The 21,921-nt window shown below is 39.0% G+C and overlaps 1 protein-coding gene across 1 annotated transcript in view; it reads left to right on the forward strand.

Moving 5' to 3' along the window:
• The window catches only part of LOC107660999 (zinc finger protein 407-like), an 80,133-nt gene extending 60,710 nt beyond the window's left edge, over positions 1-19,423 (forward strand). The window contains exons 6-9 of the mRNA XM_016450437.1: positions 11,363-11,446; positions 12,376-12,511; positions 12,675-12,838; positions 18,293-19,423. Coding sequence (XP_016305923.1) covers positions 11,363-11,446; positions 12,376-12,511; positions 12,675-12,838; positions 18,293-19,110 — 1,202 coding nt within the window. The 3' untranslated portion in view covers positions 19,111-19,423. The remainder of the gene's footprint in view (positions 1-11,362; positions 11,447-12,375; positions 12,512-12,674; positions 12,839-18,292) is intronic.
• The last annotated feature ends 2,498 nt before the right edge of the window (positions 19,424-21,921 follow it).

Raw genomic sequence — 21,921 nt, forward strand, 5'->3', positions numbered from 1 at the left:
GGGCCCTATTTTAACGATCTAAGCGCATGGTCTAAAGAGCATGGCGCAGGTGCACTTAGGGCGTGTCCAAATCCACTTTTGCTAGTTTAATGACGGGAAAAACAGTCAGTGCGCCCAGCGCATGGTCTAAAAGTTTTGTCCCTATTCTCTTAATGAGTAATGGGTGTGTTTTGGGCATAACGTGCAATAAACCAATCAACCAACCAATCAATAAACCCATTCCCTTTAAGAGCCAGTTGTGCTCGCGCCATGGCGTATTCGCTATTTACACGGCGGAATTTGCAAGAGCAAAGACTGAACGCGTCTCCAGAGAGGAAACAGAGCTGCTTGTGCGCGAGCAAATAGGTAGCCAAATTTTGATACATGCAATGACTATCCATTATGACATGTAGGCATTTTTATATTTATGTAGCCTACACAATAATAATCTTTTACATTATAATCCTTGAATTTTTAATATTTGGCATGTTTGTGTGCTGCTGTGCATCCCTGTGTGTGTAATAAGCAGAGTGTACGTGTGTTGTGGACCCGCCTATAGGTGCATATTACTAACATGCTCTTTAAATAACAAAAATAAATAAATAAAAAATACTGCGCCATTGAATTTAGACCAGGTTTTAGTTGGTCAATGGCGCATTCTATTTCAGATGCCTCAAAATAGCAACACGCCAGCAATGCTTGAACACACCTCGTTTTCAGACCAGCACGCCCATGGGTGCACACATGGGTGCAAATGCATTTGCTATTTAAACAACATGGTGCTGGATGTGAAAATGATAACTCGGGCTGAAACTAGCAAAAAACACTTGCGTCCCGCCTGGTGCTGCATTGCGCCGGGTGTATGATAGGGCCTTAGGTGTTGATCTGAATTAAGCAGAGGCAGTCTTTCATTGCACTATTACATCATACAGAGACAAAATCCGAAAAATTTGTTATGGCTGCTCTACGGTGACATTCACACAGTTAAAAATAAAAAGCCTCTTTCCTAATTTTAGGATCCTTTGAAAGTAATTATTTTTAATCCAGTGATCCTGCTGTACCAGTTTTTCTGTCTGTCCATATAACGTTTGAGTGGACGGGGATAAAAAGGCAATCATTTACATGTTGATCTTACGCTGATGTATTCATCTGTTTTATGTAATAAAAAAAGATGAACTACATGAAGCTAATTGCGGTATAGTTTAATATATTCTGTTGTGTTAAAATGGAACCACATCAAGTACTTTTAGTGTAATTTAAGTGTACTTCTATTTTAAAATACACTTTACATCTTGAACTACTGTTAGAATATATTTAAAGCCTCACTTTAATGTTCTTCAAGAACATTTTCAATATCATTGTAACGCCCCTGTGGACTTGTTTGTTGTGGTTTCTTCCCTTTGTGTTGGTTTAGTCCGTCTAATCATTAGTTAATCACCGTCATTATGCTCACCTGTGTGCCTCTAATTATTCACCCCATATTAGTTCCCGTCTGTCTGAGCATTGGTGTCGGTTATTGTTAATGTTACCCCGAGTGTGTGTCTCACCTACCTGAACCTGCCTTGTTGTGTCTACAATAAATGTCATTATTGGAATCCTTGTCGTCCTCGTCGTCCTGCCTGCCTCCACACATCCGCTTCCGTGACAGAATAACCGACCCAAAACGCCCCCTGATCCACCATGGCAACCCGAGTCCCCTGTTCTGCCATGGCCTCCCGAATCTTGGGCTCCTCCACCACCTGCTCCGCCGCCGTTGGACGATCCTCCTCCTAGTCCCCCTCCACACCTCCCTCTGTTTCTACGGTGCGAGGACGCACCTTCCGGGAGGGGGGAGTACTGTAACGCCCCTGTGGACTGTTTGTTGTGGTTTCTTCCCTTTGTGTTGGTTTAGCCCGTCTAATCATTAGTTAATCACCGTCATTGTGCTCACCTGTCTGCCTCTAATTATTCACCCCATATTAGTTCCTGTCTGTCTGAGCATTGGTGTCGGTTATTGTTAATGTTACCCCGAGTGTGTGTCTCACCTACCTGAACCTGCCTTGTTGTGTCTACAATAAATGTCATTATTGGAATCCTTGTCGTCCTCGTCGTCCTGCCTCCACACACCCGCTTCCGTGACAATCATATCAACTTATTGGAAATGCAGTTTATTATAAAGCTATTTTTCAGTATTCAATATGGTATATTAAGAAGTGCAGAAATCATTAAATAAAAATGTAACACATACACACATTTTACATTATATCTTGTTGTGTATGTTACAGTAAATTCCCTGAGAAGTACAGCAGCATACATAAACTGTTAACCGAAATAATTATGTTCTAATTAATTAAAATAAAGTTCAGTGAAAGGCTGTGACAGAACTACTTCAATCAATTTGTATAACATTTCAGTGAGACCTGTATTTCTGGAAAGTACACTATGAATATTCCATCAGTGAATAAAAATGAGTCACAAGGGTTACTTTTCTTTGAGTATGACTTGTTGCTTTGACCATTTGACTTGTTGCATCTGAGGGCTTGCAATTCAGGCACTGTGGTATTTGAAAACTTCATCACAGGGTCTGTGAAAGGGAATAAGCATTGCTTGACGCTTATGGGAAACTCCTGTTTACTCTGTTACTGAAGCCTGATTTGTTCACGTTTGTGTAGCTGCACAAACCAATGGCGCTCTAACCCGCCAAAAAGGAGGGAGCCGACTGCTATATAAGTCGGCTCAGAGCTAGGCTTGCTGCGAAAGACGGTGTTGGTGGTGATACCGGTGTTAAGCCGCAACACCGGTTCTGTCACTTGCCCACCCGCGGCACCGTCCCACCGTCGTTTCGATTTTTTTTTTTAGTAATAAAAATCATTTAGTTCAATTAGAGAACAGACAGTACAATTAAAAACAGAATGTGGCTGCTCAATGCAGTGTGCCGAACGAGTCACATCACAGATCAGATTTCATTTATCACGTGAGGAGAGTGAGTCGAGCTGACTGACAAGAAAAGCGAGGTAAGAAAGACAAGACGATAGCGGATGATTTAGTTTTGAAACGAAATGCAAAAGTGCCTGTTCGGCAATATTTTAGATTTTGGAAAGCCTGTCGACTTTTGCCGTTTATCTAAGGTGATTTTGGAAGTTTTTTAAACATTTGTTTCTTATTTATTTGTTCCCACAATGTTTGGTGGTTTTTACTTTATTTAAACTTGTGTAATTTATTTATTTTATTTGACATCAAGGTGTATGCCGTTCCTTCAAGCTTTCTTATTTGTTTTGCTAATAAACGTTCTACATTTCTTATTTATTTGGTTCCACAGTGTTTGCTGATTTTCAGTTTTGTATACCTAGGCTATTTAAACTTTGTGTAGGCTAAGTTATTTGTTATTTTATATTAGGCATAGTCTATAGAATGGTGAATTTTGATTTGTTTTGTTAATAAAAGTTCTATGTTTTATATATTGGCTAAGTTGTGAGTTTGAAGTTGTAATTTGTTGTTGCTTGAATGGACACCGAATTGGCTATTTAAAAGAGAAGGAAAGCGAGGAAAAAAGGGAAAACTCAAACGAACAATTGCTTTACGCCGAATTGCCGCTAATTTGAAGGTGAAAGTAAAATGTGCACCCCGCTTTTACAAGCTATTTAAAAACGAAGGATATTGAGAAAAAGAGGGAAACCCCCACACCCCCATGGTGAAACCCGTATTACCAGTCGGTGTAAAGTTGTTACACGTCGAATAACCGGTGAGGAAATTACCTCACCGTCACAACCCTACTCAGAGATTTCATCAGAATCTTTTGACTGAAGCGACAGTCATCGATTCGTGTACAGCTTCATAGCATGGAAACTTACGCAACGCTCATTCCCTTATAGGCTGATTTATACTTCTGTGTCGGACCTACGCCATAGGCTATGCGTCAGTTTTCATTTATACTTATGCGTCGTTGTCTGCGTCAACGTGCAGTACACATGCAAACCGCTAGTCTGCAGTGTCCACGGGCATGTTGCTGGTGTAACCCGCAGTACCACAGCAAAAGCCGAAGAAGAAGCGGCTCGTCACTCAAGTACATACGGAGGGAGGGGTTCTAGCAGACCAATCACAGCGCCTGCGGTTCGTGTAGAATTGACGCGCTGTTAGATTTTTGGAGAGGTGCACGTCATGGCGTAGGGTGTGCATCTATGTGTAGGCTACGGCGTAGGTTTGACGCAGAAGTATAAATTGGGCTTATCTCAGGAGTTTTCCCTATCGAACTGTCTCTCCCGTTGCGTCACTTGACGCTTATGGGAAACACATCCAACAGTGTCGTGCTATAAGCAAATGCAGAATGAAGCTGCGCTTCAAGCCCAGCCAGTCTCTGCTTCGTAATCGGCAGCCCTTTAGAGCAGCCTCTGAAGCATACAACGAGCTGCTCTGAGTGCCTGAACAGACTAGAGTGCTCAACATAAGGCTTGAACTGGGCAGAGTGGATTGGGACCCTGCTCACCATCTGCAACGGGGAGCGCTAGAAGGGTGATAACTTGAGCTCTGAATGGATTGGAGAGCACTTTCGGCACAGTATGAGGTCAAGGTGGGATCAATCTCTGAGCTCCCATTAACTTAACGACTAGGTTGTTTCTGCCGACTGACTGGCCAGCTAAGAGGGAATGATTCACTGCAATAGCTGCCACGTAGACTTTGAGCATGGAAGCGGTGTGCCCCTTATCCAGCAGCTCTTGTAGAAAGGATAACACGTGGGACACGTCACAAGTGAACAGGTCCAGGCTTCGTGCTGTACACAAGTCAGAGAATACTCACCATTTAAGGGTGTAAATGCATCTTGTAGACGGGACTCTAGCCTCTAAAATAGTATTTGTGACACTCGCAGGAAGCTGCAAAGCCTCCCGTTGAGGGGCCAAACATGAAGGCTCCACAGCTCTGGCCAGGGGTGCCAAATCACTCCCTTCGCTTGTGAGAGAAGGTCCTTCCTTGGTATTGGCCAAGGGGCTGCCGATAGCAGCTGAATCAACTCGGGGAACCACGTCTTGATTCCTCCAGAGTGGGGCCACCAGGAGGACTGAGCATCTGACTCTCCTGACCCGTCTAATTACATGAGGAAGCAGGGCAATCGGGGGGAAGGCGTAATCATTTGAACCGTTTAAGGATGTAATCTCCATTCTCCTGGAGATACATTGTCCCTGGACAGCATGTCTGCCCCATGGTTCAGTCTGCCCAGCACATGAACTGTTCTCAGTGAAAGAAACCGTTTCCCATAACAGGAGGTGATGAGCCAGCCTGTGAAGGGAGCGTAACCTGAGACCGCCTTGGTAATTGATGTAGGTCATATTGTTTGAGCAGACCAGGACATGGTGGCCCTTTAAGGCCAGCATGAAGGTTTTTAGGTTCCTTACATTTGTATGAATTCCAGCGTAGGTGCCATCTCCTCTGGATATTTTATGCTTAAAATAAAACAAAGGGAATGTGTTGCTCAGCCGCAACAGGGGAGGAGATGTGGTCATTAATAACTTCTTGAACGACAGAAATCTGGAATCGCCAATAACCTTAAACAAATAAGACATTTACAGAATTACAAAAAATAGATTATAACTTCAGAAAACCACTCCAAACATTGAATAGATCTTTCCTACACAAACAACTTCAATAACAAAGTCAACTAAATAAACAACTCAATGACTATTTTTTGAGAGTATTGAACATCCCTAATGGTAAATAAAACAGTACAGGATGCACAGTACAGCAGCAATTAAAGCCTGTCATTAGAAAACAAAACAAAAGAAACACTACGAATGTCATGAACTGTTGTCCCTTTAAAACCTGATGTACATCTGACACATTTGAACTCTTTACAGTCGGTTAAGACTTTTTAACTGATTTAAGACTGTCACTTGTCAAAAATAGTCATTTTGTCTGCTTTTGTCCGTTCTAGTGTGCGAAATAGGACTTGATGCGCTACTGGCTCGCTGTCTGAAATGGATTTCTGTGCGTGACTGTGCGTTTCACAGACAGCATGCCAGTACTGAATTAACTTCTCTTTTGCACCTTATCGTGCAAGAGTGTGTATGTGTGTGGTTGTGAAACAAAAACAAGAAATCAAAATAAAAAAGTCTAAACCTACTTCGTTTGGCAGAAGAGCTGATAGTGTTATCCTTGAAGAATTTCATGATGCCAGATCTTCACTTAGTTGTATCTTACTCTCTTTTAAATAAAAAAAGTCGTAAATGCTTTTCTTGACAATTCCTCTGCCAGCTTCTGTTGACTTCATTAAACCGCTCTAAACACAGTTGTACTGCACTTCAGTCAAGTAAGATGTGTGACGGTAAGCAGGATATGTTGAATACGATGGCTCCAACATTCATTTGCTAAACAAGCCAGACAAGCAACTAGGTTAACATAACGTAAACAGTTTATGTGACATTTAACAAAAAATTATTTACCACAGAAGTGAAAGGACAGTTCCCCAAACCCGAAATCCGACTTTAAAAAGAAACTTTGATTGAGCTGATCTGCTTGAATAATGGCGCCTGCTCTTGTACTGTTTTCGCACCGATAATCGATTGAGGTTCTTGTTCCCACAATGCCAGGTGTAATTCAAAAATATGGAAAAACTGTAGAAAACCAAATACGGACAATTTCTTCAAATTATTACGGTATATTACTGTATTTCAACAGACTTTTTAACAGTGTGGTGAAACGAGGCGAGATACTTTCTGCCAATACAATGGATGTTTTCATAAATGTTATAAAGCAGACAAATGTCACTACCTAGACTTTAAGCAACTATATACCCAGGGCCTATAGTTGCTAGATATTTAGCTAGTAAGTGTCAGTGTCATGTTACAGCAGTTAACTTTAGCATTCCACGTGTTGGGTAACATGAGCAAATACACACCAGCACTATCCGCCTAGGAAAAAATCAGGAGTGAGCACAAAGGTAGTTACACAAATGGCTAGTAAAAACTTGCCACAGATAAGAAGAATTTCTGCAGGCTGTGTATTCCATCTGGCCATGTCTGCTTCGGCTTGGCAGATGCACCTTTTAAGCAACTATTAAGTTGTTCACAGGAGGTGGGAGCTGACCTGGTGTTCTAGTAAGAAAAATAAAATAAAGCGAAACTGGGATGATTTTTGCCTGAAAACATATTATCATCTCAACAGCATATGGCAGTGTGATTGGACCATTGCCTTCAGAGTCAGTTTGAAAAGCTGAAAAGTTTGGCTCTGATTGGTCAAATTGAATGTAGCTAGCTACAAAAAAAAGTTATGCTGTTATGCTTTTGACAGGTAACAGAAATGAAATACAAATCTCACCTCATCATAAAAATAATGAGGTTCCAAAGGCCACAAACTATAAATGCTTTAAGAAGCTGTGTAAATATAAATATACAACACTGAATGTTCTATTTAATTAATAGTAAATAATATTAATTTAATAATAAAAATGACAAATTCTGTCATTAAGTACTCACCCTCATGTTGTTCCAAGTCCTTTAAGACTTTCGTTCATCTTCGAAACAGAAACTGAGATATTTTAATGAAATCTGAGAGATTTATGTCCCTCCGCTGAAAGTCACCAAAATGTTCACATTTCAAAAAGTTCATAGTGGATGAAAAGACATTGCAAAAATAATCCAAAAGAATCGAGTGATTTCATCCAAGTCCTCTGAGGAGACACAATCAATCTATATGATTTTATAGTTTATTTTATTCATAATTATCAACGCATATCAGAACTGGTAAAAGGAAGCTCAGATATGCTTGCTTGATGCGCACAAAATCCAATCTTGGTTTTGCAATGCATATTATGCAAGCACGCTTGAGATTCCTCAAAAGTCAATGAGGTTTGTTTTTGTGTATTAAGTGGTATGTTGAGCTTGTTTGAATTTAGGTACATAAACAAGTACATACATAGGGATTTTAAGCATATCTTTGGAAAAATTATGCACTTCAGATGGTACGATGTTGAAATGCTTGTGGAAAATACAGTTAAATGTTAGCCTATTACAAGTAATGTATCATGTTATGTTTTTAAATGTGAAGTAAAAACTTTAAATATTTGTTCACAAGTACAAACAAGTAAATCTGAACATTATATTGAGTTTAAGTATGCTTACTACTAAGGCATAGTTGACAAAATTATATTTATAATACATTTTACGTTAGTACAATAAAGATTTAACTTGAATATTTCTATAACTATTAGGAGTGAATTAATATGCTTTATAAAATATATAAAAATGTTAACAAGATTTGAAAAGCACACATGAAAGCGCGTTCATTACATCAATATTTAAAATATATTGCAGTAGGTCTACATATGGTTATAAATAAGATACCTATACTTTAAACCCACTAAAAGCTGAATCATTTTATGTTCTTAAAGTAAGTATAAAATATACTTTAAGTAAGAGTAAATTACAGTAAGTATGTTTTCTGTAAATACACTAAAATGTCACAAAAAATATGCTTGTGTTTTAGCATATGTCTTAAAAGCTTAACTAAGCACATATTTATTACCAATATACTTCTAGTAGACCTTTTAAAAATATATAACAATGCAATTCAATAAATTTTTAATACACTTCAAGTAAGCATGTCAGGAGTACAGTTATACTATAAATATACTATCTGAATTTCAGGTACATTTTAAATGCATTTAAGAGTACTTCTTTTCACCTGGTAGGTCAAAGGATCAAGGAAAATTTGATTTCTCAAATTTTGATCACCTTAAATTAAATATGTGTACAAGAAACGAAGAGAGAAAAAAAGTGATAGAAATAAAACCATCTGAGGACATTAATGTCACAGCTGGGAACAAGAACATACAAACTATGTATCCAATGAAAGTGAACATCTCAGGATAATCTATTGATTATGTAAGTTAATGTTTTTTTTGTTGTTGTTGTTGTTATTTAGTTTTTTAAATGTATTTATGTTATAAACACGTTATTTTTTGTATACATTATTGTGTCAGACTTCAATAGCCGTAAATAAAAGCAACTGTTGACAATTGATCATTTGTCTCAGATCTTAAAAATAAGGAAACAGAAATGTTACTACAAACACTATTTGAAGTGTATTCAGTGACAAATATTGTATCAGTCACTGAATATATTTTAAAGGGGTCCTATTATGCTTTTTCACTTTTTGAATTTTAGTCAGTGTGTAGTGTGTATGTTTGGCCATAAAAAAAGATCTACAAAGTTACAAATCTCAAAGTCCACTAAAGGGAGATATTTTGTTTTTAAAAAAAAACTTTTCAAGAACTACAACGAACGGCTCGTTTGGACTACAGTGTTGTTTTCCGGGATTTGTGATGTCACAAAGTGACCATTAGAATATCATTAAAATAATTCCCGCCTACGGAAATTAGAATGGTTGGGGGGTGGGGAGGGGCGAGGTCGTGGTTAAGAGTGTTGAGTGCATCAGACTAGACGACGACGAAGAAGAAGTGCTGCTGCAGAGTTAGTGCATCAGAGAAAACAAAGAAGAAGAAGAGCTGCTGTAGCGTCAAGTTTTTGCCATGTCGAAGAAACGCTGTTTTTTTTTCGGTTTTTTTTTCATAAATTGCTGACTACAATACTGGACAATGATGTAATCTGCAGAATTTACACTTCAATTATGAGACTATGGTATAAATAAATTCAACTGTATAACAGTTTCACTGCAATTCATGTTATAATGTTAGAATTAAAGAACAATAAACATAATATTATTATTACCGTTGCACTTATTTGTACATAGTAAATGCACTTATTTTTAAGCGGTTGTTGACATCGTATCTAAAACGTGATTTAGCCCAAAAAAAACAACAATAGCTTTACCACTGTAATATGTCTTGCAATATCCGTGCGTGCAAAGGTTCTGTGCAATCCTCTTGTTCAATATTCTCGGGGTCTGAATCCGGCTCAAATTGATATGGCAATATTGACGCCATCCTTAACTATACCGGAGCAGACGGAACTTGCTGCTTTGGCAAGGGGCGTGGCAGTACAGAAACGCTGTCTAAGCTGTTCGCCAATCACAACGCACTGGGACAGCTAACCAATCAACACATATTTCGTCTTTCAGAAGGCGCCCGAATCACAATATACTTCGTCTTTCAGAAGGCGCCTTCATCAAACCCAGAACTAATCGAGCCGTTTGTGCCAGGCTGGGGAGAAAGGGATTGTAATAATGTAAATTATGTGAAAAATAATGCGTAGTGTTCGAAACACCAAGCATGAGAGTACACCCCCAAAACAAAATCAAGACTTTGTAAAACAGCATAATAGGACCCCTTTAATTAAGTTAATATTTTTTTAAACACGTGACAAGGAATGATCCTTGCAACTAAAGTTTAAAAAAAAAAATTCTATATTGTATGAATATTGTATGATGATTTGACATGATACAGGATTGTTAGGTTCTTCAAAACTTGTCCTGCATTAGCTATCATTGCATTGCTTGGCAACAAGCTTATTTCAAGTGTGTGTGTGTGTAAATCTTACTGGGTCATTCTGTGTCAACTCAACCAGAGGTCCCTGGCTCAAATTTTTGATTTTGCTAATATTTTTTCTGAAGAAAGATAAACATGTATAGTGATGAAAGCCAAAATATTAAATGTCATGCATGAATATTTACTTTAATATTTAGTAATCCGCTATTTTGTAGAGGGGGGTCAATGGCAATTTTCACTTGAGATTCAGAGCCAAATTCCAGGGGGTTAAAAATGACTTCAGAAAGATAGAAGCATCATTGTTACTTTTACACAGAGATTGGTAGGTCTATTAATAAAATTTGTTGACTTTAGCTGTCTTTGTTGCATTATGTTCCAGTGGTGAGCATTCAAAAATGGGGAAAGAGCACTTTTTAAGTTTTTTCTCCAAAGTTTGCAGGCCTGTTTAATAAAAAGTATTAAAGATATCTTAATGCCTTTTTACATATTAGGTCTTAATAAACTTCGCTTTTGGAATCTTCATTTTTACGGCCCTGCATTGTTCAGTTCCAGAGATATTGGAATTTCAATATGGCTCCAGGAGTAAATCGTTAAATTGTACACATTTTCAGTGGTCAAAAACCAAAAGTAGGTCACTTTGAAAAAATATGATACTTCCTTTCTTTTAAAGAGGAAAGTTTGAAGAACAAATAATGTTTAAACTAGAAATGTATCTTGTTTCCTTCTGTCAAAACAACTGCATTTAACATACCTGTCAGTGTGCCGTATATATTCTTTTTCCAAAGTTTGCCTTCCTATAACTCAAGAAGTATTAAAGATACTGCAATATGATTTTAGATTCTAGTTCTTAATAAACTTTTCTTTTGGAGTCTTCATTTGCCCTACATCGTTCAGTCCCAGAGATATAGGGGTCTCCTACTGTCAATTTCTCAGTCTTTACAGTGTTATTCATCTATGACTTTTCCGTTTCAGGAGAGAAGTCTTTCTTGTGTGATCTCTGTGGATTTGCTGGTGGAACTCGTCATGCCCTGACCAAACATCGGCGCCAACACACAGGTACACACCAGGGTTATTCACAATTAGAATTAAATTGAGACTGTCCTTTTTTAAATTTCAATTTAGTTCCTGAATTTTAATTTTAATTCGAATTGAACAAACAATTCATGGATGCAGAATTTAAATTCAAATTTGGATGTAAGGAAGCAACATTTAGACTAATCAAATTGTAGCCTATATTTTCAAAATTGCAAATGCAAATAATTTTTTCAGTGGTGGATGAAGTACCTGAAAGTCACACTTAGTACTTTAAGTAAAAGCACAGATATCTTACCAGAAAATGACTTTTTGGTAGAAGTGGGAGTCACTGTTTAGAATATAACTTAAGTAAAAAGTGAAAGTGAAGTGACGTGTGGCCAAGTATGGTGACACATACTCTGAATTTGTGCTCTGCATTTAACCCATCCAAGTGCAAAAACACAGTCGTAAACACACACACAGTGAACACACACCTGGAGCAGTGGGCAGCCATATTGCTGCGGCACCCAGGGAGCAGTTGGGGGTTCGGTGCATTTCTCAAGGGTCTAACCTCAGTCGTGGTATTGAAGGTGGAAGAGAGTGCTGGTTATTTACTCCCCCACCGACAATTCCTGCCAGACCTGAGACTCGAACCCGCAACTATCGGGTTACATGCCCGACTCTAACCAGTAGGCCACTACTTTAAATACTTTAAAAGTTGTAAAGTATGTGATATTTACTGTACTTAAGTAGGAAAAGTATATATTTTTTTATATTAAACATACTTAGGTTTTGAAAGTAAAAGTTACAAGTAAATGCAAAATAGACAATATTAAAAAAAAATTATACACAGTTTGAGCAGCAAGATTGTTTTCAGTTTTAACTCTTTCTTCCATTTTGTATCTTTAGGTTTATAGGTCTTGTGAATCAGTGGACTGTCAGTGTCTCATTCTAATGCCTTTGATCTGCAGGTGAACGACCCTTCAAGTGTCAGCTGTGCAATTTTGCATCAACCACACAGTCCCACCTGACGCGCCACAAACGCGTGCATACAGGCGAGAAGCCCTATCGCTGCCCCTGGTGTGACTACAGGTACAACAAACTTAACTCCTAATGGTTTTCCACAAAAATGTCATATAAGGGATATACAGTGGGTACGGAAAGTATTCAGACCCCCTTCAATTTTTCACTCTTTGTTATATTGCAGACATAAGTTAATTTTTTTTCCTCATTAATGTACACACAGCACCCCATATTGACAGAAAAACACGAATATCCGAAAACACATCCTGCACACAGGCAAGCATGAGGGGGTGAAGATGTATAACTGTCCCAAGTGCAGCTACGCCACCAATGCCCCAATGGACTTCAGAAATCATCTCAAAGAGACTCACCCTGACATTGAGAACCCAGACCTGGCTTACCTACATGCAGGTACTACGTCTCTCTTGCGCTTTTCCCTATCTTTTTCAAATAAAATAAAAGGAGAGATGACGCTATGGGATCAAACCCTAAGCCTTCTCTTTTACGCTGAAAAGCATGAGTTCCCATCAGTGTCCCACAGATAGCGAGGTTATTATAGTTAGTTACCTAAACTTAAACTAAAACTGAAATGAAATTCCAAAAAATAACCTAGAAAAATTTAATAAATCTGAAAGTAATTTTTCCTCAAAAGCTAAAATTAACTGAAATTATCATGCCTTACTTTATAACTAAAAACAAAATCAAAATTATCCTCAAACATTTTCAGTCTTCATTTTTAATACTTTGGTCTAAAGCAGGGGTCAGCAACCTTTTCCTTTTGGGCATGAAGTGCCATTTTTAATTTTTCTGGTTGACCACTGTGCCAGTAGCCCCCCCCCCCTGGATTTACACAGTACATAAGCATTTTAAATGTTAAGATTAAAATCTATATTCGATTATCATACAAATAGTTTCTGAAGCACTTTTTCTTTAACTGACAGAGATCGGAGATCGCGCTGTATACACAGACACATTCAGGAGCTCTTATCGATACTGAATCGCTACATTATATTTCTCAGGAACGAGGGGGTAAAATCACTTGTTTTCTCATCTCAACTCATCTCATCTTCATTGTTTGTAGAGAGAGACACAGACACAACTTTAATCTCGCTCTCTCAAAATGGCCATATTTGAGGCATACAGCGGAGTAGATTGCATCACTGGATATAGCTGTCTGCTTCTATGAACTGCAAAACCCACCTAATTTGATTTGTTTGGCCATCTCAATTATTTTGACATTGACGAGCACTTTTAGACCACTGAGGCATTGATCTGAGATGCCTCATTTGCACAGCAGTCGCAAATGATTTACCGGAGACGCGCATCTGTAGCGCAGATTAATTCTCACACTTTAATAGTATTTATAGCTCCTAACAGGCTGTGTAACTATGAGGAATGATTACCTCAAAATATACGTCGGTATGCAGTTTTCCCTATTGCTCGCGTGCCAGTGATCATCTCTCTTCGTGCCATAGGTTGCCAACCCCTGGTCTACAGTTAGTTTATGTAAACTTTGTGTGATTTTTGACATAACTTTGTGTTTATTTGACAACTGACAAAAGAGCTCATTTGCATTTAAAGACATACACACAAAAACAGCATGTTTTTGCTTCCACTCAAATAAAGGCATTTATCCTCATTACTCTTATCTGTTTATGCAGAGTCTTTGGAGCATGGCTCTTTGCCGGAGACAATGACTCAAGCTTCCATAATAGTATATTTAAATAAGGATAAAGATCCCACTTCTCCTGGTTCTTACAGGCCCCTTTCACTACAGAATTCTGATGCTAATATATTTAGCGAAAGTGTTGTCTATCCAGTTTGAAAAGTTTCTTCCATATTTAATATCTGAAGAGCAAACAGGCTTTTATTAAAGGGAGACTATGATTTTTTAATCATAGTTCTGTTCGTACCATAGACTGTAAAAAAAGATGGACAACGTATCTCCTCTTCCTTCGACTATAGAAAAGTGAAGCCAAAACATCTCAGCATGGCCTCTGTCATCTTTGGAAAATGAGGTAATTTGGAGCCCGAGTCTGTGCAGTAGTAGTCATGAGGTGGAGCCGCGGTATCAAGTCCCGCCCAAACTCCTGCAGACCCAATCGCAAGATCACAATCATGATGCCACACCCTGTTTTTATAGCATTAAATAAGTAAATAAAACCTAACTTATTTTAAGAACGAACACTTGAACTAACGTCAATGTGATAAAAACTGCCTAAATTGACAGAAAAATAATTTGATTGTTTAGTTTGTCTCAGATCCCATTACATTACATGGAGAGGGCGGGGTTTATGACCTATATTGCATCATCACCTGGGAGCAATCGAGACGCTTTGGCTTCACTTTTCAGGACTCGTACGGCACACTTGGTTCGTACTCTCTTAAACATAATTTATTCCAAACATTCTTCTGTTGTCCCAGAGGTGGTAATTGCTCTCGATGCTGAAAAAGCATTTGATCGAGTTGCTGTACTTAAAAAATTTGGGTTTGGGAACATTTTTATTTCATGGATTCGTCTTATATATGCTTACCTCCAGGCTAGTGTGCACACAAATGACATGTGTTCAGAATACTTTAAATAAGGGCTTGGGACATGGCAGGGCTGTCTGCTCTCCCCTCTGCTATTTGCCTTGGCTATTTAGCCACTGTTAATTGCCTTATGGTCTTCCTTGTCATTTAAAGGAATTTCTCGTTCAATATCGTAATTAAATTATCGGTCCCACTTTATATTAAGTGGCCCTAACACCTGTGTACTTACATAGTAACCCCTTAACGCTGATGATTTGTTGTTCTACATTCGTGACCCTTTCACAGCTATTCTATTATTTCTATGTTGAACAAATTTGGCTCCCTTTTCGTTTATAAAATTAATTTTCAAAAGAGTGAGTTTTACCCTGTAAATGCTTTGGCCCTGCAACTTAAAAATGCTGGTTTGGTAGGTTGGGTTTTAAATATCTTGGGATTAATGTCACCAGATCTTTATCATCTCTCCTACACCCATTTTTTACACCCCTAAATCTGACTTTCAAAAGTTGACCCAATCTTCCCTTATCCTTAATTGGAAGAATTAACATTGTGAAAATGAATGTCCTCCCTAAGTTTTCCTGTGGAATGGTAAAGTGCCCAGAATTCGTAAAGTATTACTCCAAAATTGTAAACTTAGTGGTGGGCTATCTTTACCTAACTTTAAGTTCTATTTCTGGTCCGCTAATATTCATAAGATAATGTATTGGTTTAATTTGTCTAATGCTCTCGGGTGTAGGTTGGAGACTAAATCATGTCTTTCTTTGATGAGTCCGCTATGTTAGCAATAATAACGTTACCTGTTTGACGGAAAGGGTTGCCAGGTTTTCACAACGAAACCCACCCAATTGCTACTCAAAACTAGCCCAAACTAACCTCATTTCGAGGAGGTCCCCAGGGAAAAAACGCATTCCGGGGGCTAAAATACACGTTATTGGGGTCGCTTCAACCCGCTGATATGAAAAACAACCCGCGGCAACAGTGATAAAGTAGCCCAATTCCAGTTCTAGTTCTGGTCAGCTAATATTCATAAGATAATGTATTGGTTCAATTCATTTAATGCTCTTAACAGGCCCTACTTACTGCCCACTTACCTATTAACCAAAGGCAGAAATCCCACAATTGCTACTCAAAACTAGCCCAAACTAACCTCATTTCGAGGAGGTCCCCAGGGAAAAAACGCATTCCGGGGGCTAAAATACACGTTATTGGGGTCGCTTCAACCCGCTGATATGAAAAACAACCCGCGGCAACAGTGATAAAGTAGCCCAATTCCACGGGAAAACTGCGGACTTAGCAACACTGTAGTAACGTCTACAACGGACACGAGCGCTGTTGCGGCACGACCACAACAGCTTGAAGTTGGCTGCATCCGAAAATGCAGGAAGGCATCAAGGCACGTCCGAATCCAAATTCTGCTTTACTTCCTGTCTCCAGAGGTACCTTCTTCTGATCGAATTTTGAAGGCAGCATAGATGTATCCTTCGCTGCCTTTGATATCCCACAATCCTGTGCGTTCCATTCCGTGACAGTTGAGCTAAAAAATAAAGATGGCGTCTGAAAGTTGCGTTTGGTGGTCAGTTTGTGTAAATGTATATTTCTGACTAACTTTTTGCACTTTTGATGTTATTTCTAGTGAGAAATCAGTATTATAGTAATTAAATATTCGTTTAGTTATCACAAAAACTTGTTCTATTTTGTTGTAGATCATTAAACCGTTACGCTGCCTTAGAAGCCTGTCCGAAATCAGTTTCATGAGGTGCCTTCGTGCAAAAACACTGCCTGCAAAATCATTGCCTCATACGGCAGCAAGTCAGCTGCCTAAGTTTTCGGATGCAGCCGTTGTCTAATTTGGCATGGTTTCCCCGCTACACTAATAGTAGTAAGGCTTTCCTCTGTGTATACATATCCTTACAAGTACAATTTTAGCTGGATTATATGTGTCCCCTTCAAAAATTGCTCTTGAGAAATTTTGTGTTTATTGTCCCCCCCAACTGGTAGACGAAATTTACACCCCTGCTATTAACCCCTCCATCTTTACAGATAATTTAGTAGTCATTTCAACTTTTAGGATATGGTCTCAATTTAGGTGATATTTTAAGTTTATCTCTGCCTCCTCTTTAATGCCATTATTTATGAATCACTCATTTCCCCCATCAGTTACTGTCCCTGTTTTTGTGATGTGGCGTGACAACAGATTAAGATATTTCAGAGCCTTAAATAAGGATGGTACCTTCTGTAGTTATGCAGTGTTGCCCTCTGAATTCGAACTGCCACCGTCCCACGTACCCTTCCGCCATTTTCAGGTCAGGCACTATTCTGTTTCTTTACTTTCTGACTTTCCTTGCTTACCACCTAAGCTGGAATGGGAGGATATTCTTGTGATTAATACTTCTGAAAAGGCACGTATTTCCAGGACTTATTGTCAGCTTATTAGAGGATTGTACCATTGCTAAAATTAAAAGTGCCTGGGAACATGAGTTGGGTGAAGAGTTTGCGGACAACTGGTGGGTGAATGTTGTTAATAGAATTCACTCAAGTTCAATATGTGCTCGACTTTCTCTCATACAGTTTAAAATAAAGCATAGGGTTCATATCTCCAAAGCTCGACTCTCTGCAATTTACTCCAATGTTGATGATAGTTGCGATAGATGTCACGTCACCCTGTAATCTGAGTCGTATGCTTTTTTTTTCTGTCCAGTACTGCGTAACTATTGGAACAATTATTTTGAGACTTATGTCCAAAATATTCAAAAACAAAGTTGATGTCTGCCTTACTACTGCAATCTTTGGGGTTTTTTTTCTTCTTCTGAAAATGTGGACTGTCTTCACTTCATTATGTCTGTACTTTCCACTCAATAAAAGCATTGAACATAAAGGCTTTTACAGTGTGGAATAATAAATTATCTGTGGGGTATTTTGAGCTAAAATTTCACAGACATTCTGGGAACACCTGAGACTTTAGCACCCCTTTAACAACGACAATGAAAAGGTCAAAGAAAACTTCATGATACTTGCTAATACTGGCTGTATCTGGATCCTATTGTGCCTTTTTTCAGTATTAACTGACAGATCAGTCTCTTATAAAATGGTCATATTGAGCTACAAAATAGAGGTCTGATGCAACTAAGTGCGGTGCGGGATCCATCTTAAATTGCTAAGTGTGGGTGCGGAAGGGTAGAAATGACTTGTGGGACTAGTAATAAAATAAATGTTACTCAAATTCACTTTGTTTTAGGGTACAGGATGTTATTTGTCTATTGTAAAACAAAAATAAATGCTTTACAGGCAGACTTGACCTACAGAATGTCTTTCTACTCTCTGCTGTGTTTGTGGCAGGAATCGTGTCCAAGTCCTTCGAGTGCCGTCTGAAGGGACAGGGGGCATCCTTTGTCCAGGCAGAGTCTTCGTTCACCCCTGATGAGAGTGAACTGGGTTCTGAGGCTGTTCAGCAGTTCATCATCATTCAGGGCTACGGCGGGGGAGAGGTGGCCATCGATCAAGCCCTGGAGGAGTCGGCTGCTGCCACTTTACAGACCCTTGCTATGTCTAGTCAGCTGGCCGAAGTGCTACACATCACTGAGGATGGGCAGCTCATCACATCTGGTCGGGAAGTGTCTACAGTGACAGGAGGGCAGACCACTCAGTACGTGCTAGTGGAGTCTTCCAGAGAGACTGTAGGAGAAGCAAGACAGGAAGAGGGGGAGGCTGTGCACAGTGTGTCTGAGTCTTCCTCTGCTCTGGATGCTTTGCTTTGTGCCGTGACAGAGTTGGGCCAACAAGGCTGCACTAGAGAGGGAGGGATTACCACCACCACAGTGTCAGAACATGTGCCAGAAGAGAAGTGTGAAGGTCAGACCTCTCAGACACAGAGACAAAGTGAAGGACAGGTATATGAGGAGAGGGCAGAAGTGGGTGTGGTGGCTCAGGTAATGGGCTCTACCCATGAGCACACATCTGAGGAAATGCAAGAGGTGCTACAGTTTGCTGCCAGTCAGCTGATGATGAAGGAGGGTCTTACTCAAGTTATCATCAATGACGAGGGGACACATTACATAGTCACACAGCTGGATGACTCTACCCTGCATGTTGAGGGCACTGTAGAGGATCCATCCAGACATGAGACGATAGTTTACTCAGAAATTAGTCCTGAATGAGGTGAAGACGAGAGATTGAGAGTAGATTTTACTGCAAATCCACTGTCTGGTGACTTTTTTCTTGTAAGAGGGTGAACTCAGGTCAAAATCTAACATATGTCAAAACCAAGCTTTTTAGGATAGATTGCTTCTTTTTTTACTTTTTCTTGTGCAGTAAGTGGATTCAGGATTGAGGACTAGACATCTTTTACAAATCTCCAGACAACATTCATACATGATTGGTAAAGAACATATATAAAACTCCATTAATTCTCATAAACTGTTTAAATGAAAAATGTATATTTATGACCTGCTTGTGATTGTTTTATTTTTATTATTCTTATTAAAAATGTGAACTGCTGAAGATATTTTCCAGTAAATTTACCATTTAAAAGTTTACTTTTTGAGAGTTTGACTTGCTAAGGTCCTGTAAATAAAGAACTGACCAGTTTGTTGGCACTATTGTTTGTTTCAGGTACATTTTAGCTATTGTTTAAAAAAAGACAGGCTATGCCTGTAAATCAGAGCGCTTATCTAGGTAATCATCTGGATGAACATTGTTGCCAGGAAGCCTAAATAGTTTAAAGGGGTCATATGATGCGATTTAAATTTTTCCTTTCTCTTTGGAGTGTTACAAGCTCTTGGTATTCTGTTGCACTGTGGAAGCTTCTGTCACGAAAACAAATTCCTCGTATGTGTAAACATACCTGGCAATAAAGCTCATTCTGATTCTGATTCATTTGCCGTCAGCATTCAGCAAATACGCATTATATCATTTAAACAAATCTTTGAATGAACATTTCATTTCACAAACCTTGCAAACTTAGTCGGATACAGTTGTGAGATCTTGTGAAGTGTGCATGTGTATCCTGCATGATCGCGTGTTCTCTGTGTGACGGTCGGTCGGTGCAAATTGAATGCCGACAGGAGGAGAGTTCAGCTTCACTGGAGATGCGCGATCGACAAACTTTAAACTAAGTTAGTGATTTCAAATTATGCTGCGCTTTATGCATTTGCCCACTGTCATATTCATGTCATTTTCATTGCGTGCTCTATGTAAAATGAGTGTTACCTTGGCTTTATTTGAAAAAAATATATATATGATTCCCAATGCACACAAACTTCCCAGAATACTGAGTGCCCTGTTGGTTACAGTGCTTACTTCCTTTTTAATTAGATTTTTATTAAATATTTATTTATTTGTGAAAACTGCTTTGTCTTCTAAAGTATAAGTATGTTTATTTTACACAACTATTTTTAATCCATTTTCAAATGATTTCAAATTTCTTAAATATAAATAAAATTATATCGGCCATCGGCCTCCCTGCTTTCCAAGATATAGGCATCGGCTATCAAAAAGCCCATATCGGTCGACCACTAATTAAGATCCAATACCATCACAAGTAAAATGACTATATTATATGATATTATAGAGATATTATGCCTTGTTTTCTGAAAAAAAGTTAGTTTTTGCTTAAAACAAGTAAAAATATCTGCCAGTGGGAAAATAGTTTTAGCCTTAGTTTAGCCTTTGAATTAAGATTATTTTATTTTTTTAATTCTTCTTAATATCTTAATTCAAGAATTTTTAGATATTTATACTAGTAAACAAGACAAAAATACTAAGGAAGAATATTTTTTCTGCAGTGAACGTGTAAATGATTTCTGTTGTTGGTATGATATAAAATATTATACAGTGGGGAAAATATTTATTTGATCCCCTGCTGATTTTGTAAGTTTGCCCACTCACAAAGAATTGAAGGGTCTGTAATTTTATGGTAGGTTTATTTTAACTTATAGAGACAGAATACCAACCAAAAAATCCAGAAAAAACACATTATGTAAAGGCTAGAGATTGAAGTATTTGATCCCCAAGCAAAACATGACTTGGTACTTGGTGCAGAAACCCTTGTTGGCAAGCACAGAGGTAAGATGTTTTTTGTAGTTGGTCACCAGGTTTGCACACATCTCGGGAGGGATTTTGATCCACTCCTCTTTACAGATCCTCTCTGCATCCTTAAGGTTACTTGGCTGTCGTTCGGCAACTCGAAGTTTCAGCTGAGGTCTGGAGACTGGCTAGGCCACTCCATGACCTTAATGTGCTTCTTCTTGAGTTGTCCAACAGTACATGGCCCCGTCCATTTGCCCCTCAATGCGGTGAAGTCGTCCTGTACCCTTAGCAGAAAAACAGCCCCAAAGCATAATGTTTCCACCTCCGTGCTTGACTGTAGGGATGGTGTTCTTGGGGTCATAGTCAGTTTCTATTCCTCCAAACACGGCAAGTCGAGTTAATGCCAAAGAGCTCAATTTTGGTCTCATCTGACCACATCACTTTCTCCCAAGCCTTCTCTGAATCATTTAGATGTTCTTTGGCAAACTTTAAACAGGCCTGTACATGTGCCTCCTTGAGCAGGGGGACCTTGTGGGCACTGCAGGATGCCTTTCGCACCTCAGGAACCTTTTCATAGTACCAGAACTAATTGTGGAACTACCCACTTTTTGGCGTTTTCGCACCGCCGGAACTGGGAATTTCAGTCCATTACGGCGCAGTGTGTTACCAATGGTTTGCTTAGTGACTGTGGTCCCAACTGCCTTAAGATCATTAACAAGTTCCTCCTGTGTAGTTCTGGGCTGATCCTTCACCTTTCTCAAGATCATCCTTACCCCATGAGGCGAGATCGTGCACAGAGCTCCAGACCGAGACCGGTTGATGGTTATTTTGTATTTCTTCCATTTCCGAATAATCACACCAACAGTTGTCTCCTTCTCACCAAGCTTCTTGCTGATGGTCTTGTAGCCCATTCCAGCCTTGTGCAGATCTACAATCTTGTC

Source organism: Sinocyclocheilus anshuiensis, unplaced genomic scaffold (genome assembly GCF_001515605.1).
Source record: "Sinocyclocheilus anshuiensis isolate Anshui unplaced genomic scaffold, SAMN03320099.WGS_v1.1 scaffold1036, whole genome shotgun sequence".
Taxonomy (NCBI): Eukaryota; Metazoa; Chordata; class Actinopteri; order Cypriniformes; family Cyprinidae; genus Sinocyclocheilus; species Sinocyclocheilus anshuiensis.